This window comes from Oryx dammah, unplaced genomic scaffold (assembly GCF_014754425.2).
Source record: "Oryx dammah isolate SB20612 unplaced genomic scaffold, SCBI_Odam_1.1 HiC_scaffold_6, whole genome shotgun sequence".
NCBI classification, from domain to species: Eukaryota; Metazoa; Chordata; class Mammalia; order Artiodactyla; family Bovidae; genus Oryx; species Oryx dammah.
This window is the reverse complement of record NW_024070190.1, coordinates 14875479-14877158: the sequence shown is the minus strand read 5'-3', so window position 1 is coordinate 14877158 and position 1680 is coordinate 14875479. Positions and strand designations below refer to the sequence as shown.

The 1680-nt window shown below is 53.5% G+C and overlaps 1 protein-coding gene across 1 annotated transcript; it reads left to right on the top strand.

Annotated features, from left to right (window-relative positions):
* The first annotated feature begins 398 nt into the window (after positions 1–398).
* LOC120865484 (glutamine synthetase-like) lies at positions 399–1674 on the top strand. Its single transcript, XM_040242802.1, has one exon. It carries the CDS (start codon positions 519–521, stop codon positions 1638–1640), a length of 1122 nt encoding a protein of 373 aa, XP_040098736.1. The 5' UTR covers positions 399–518; the 3' UTR covers positions 1641–1674.
* The last annotated feature ends 6 nt before the right edge of the window (positions 1675–1680 follow it).

The window sequence follows — 1680 nt, the reverse complement described above, 5'->3', positions numbered from 1 at the left end:
CTTGGCCTCAGGTTTTCATTTTATGCATTTGTTTGTTTATTACTGACAAATAAAGAATATATGAGGAATAAACAGTCTTTTAAAGAAACCAAGTTGTGCCCTTTGTTCTTGATCGCCAGCTCATCTTAGAAGAGATCTGCTTGCTACCAAAGGTACAATTAAGACTCTTCTATAAATATTTTTGTTTCCCCAACACAATGTAACATTCAAGGAGGTGAGGCTGAGGGGTAGGGGAAGACAGGAAAATGCACACGGAGGGCCATATGGTGTTGATGGGAGGCTAAATCAAGAACATTTAACCTTCACTGTGGTTCCAGCCCAAATAACCTCATTAGCCAACAGGTAAAGTAACTCCTAGGAATTACAAGGATAAAATAGAACTAACTAGAGCCGAGAATGGGAGAAGAGCCGGCTGCCTAAGCAGCACCTCCCGGTCCTCCTCGCCTCTCTTCTCCTCACCTTGCTCTCGCCGCCTGCTCGCCCAGCCGCTTTGCTCGGCGCCTAGAACACCTTCCACCATGGCCACCTCGGCGAGCTCCCACTTGAACAAAGGCATCAAGCAGGTGTACATGGCCCTACCTCAGGGCGAGAAAGTCCAAGCTACGTACATCTGGATCGACGGTACTGGAGAAGGACTGCGCTGCAAGACCCGAACCTTGGATTCTGAACCCAAGTGCATAGAAGAGTTGCCCGAGTGGGATTTTGATGGCTCTAGGACTTTTCGGTCTGGAGGCTCCAACAGTGACATGTATCTTGTCCCTGCTGCCACGTTCCGGGACCCTTTCCGCAAGGACCCCAACAAGCTGGTGTTCTGTGAAGTCCTCAAGTACAACCGAAAGCCTGCAGAGACCAATTTAAGGCACACCTGTAAACGGATAGCGGACATGGTGAGCAACCAGCGCCCCTGGTTTGGAATGGAGCAGGAATATACCCTAATGGGCACTGATGGGCACCCCTTTGGTTGGCCTTCCAACGGCTTTCCTGGGCCCCAAGGTCCCTACTACTGTGGTGTGGGAGCGGACAAGGCCTGCGGCAGGGATATTGTGGAGGCTCACTACCGGGCCTGCTTGTACGCCGGCATCAAGACCGGGGGCACGAACGCCGAGGTCATGCCTGCACGGTGGGAGTTCCAGATAGGACCCTGTGAAGGAATCGACATGGGCGATCGTCGCTGGGTGGCCCGTTTCATCTCGCATCGTGTGTGTGAAGACTTCGGAGTGATCGCCACCTTTGATCCTAAGCCCATTCCTGGAAACTGGAATGGTGCTGGCTGCCACACCAACTTTAGCACCAAGGCCATGCGAGAGGAGAATGGTCTGAAGTACACTGAGGAGGCCATTGAGAAACTAAGCAAGCGGCACCAGTACCACATCCGAGCCTACGATCCCAAGGGGGGCCTGGACAACGCCCGGCGCCTAACTGGATTCCACGAAACCTCCAACATCAACGACTTCTCTGCCGGCGTGGCCAACCGCGGTGCTAGCATCCGCATCCCCCGGACTGTCGGCCAGGAGAAGAAGGGCTACTTCGAAGACCGTCGCCCGTCTGCCAACTGGGACCCCTTCGCTGTGACGGAAGCCCTCATCCGCACACGTCTTCTGAACGAAACCGGCGACGAGCCCTTCCAGTACAAGAACTAAGTGGACTAGACTTGCAGCCCTCGAAACCCCTCTTAATTCT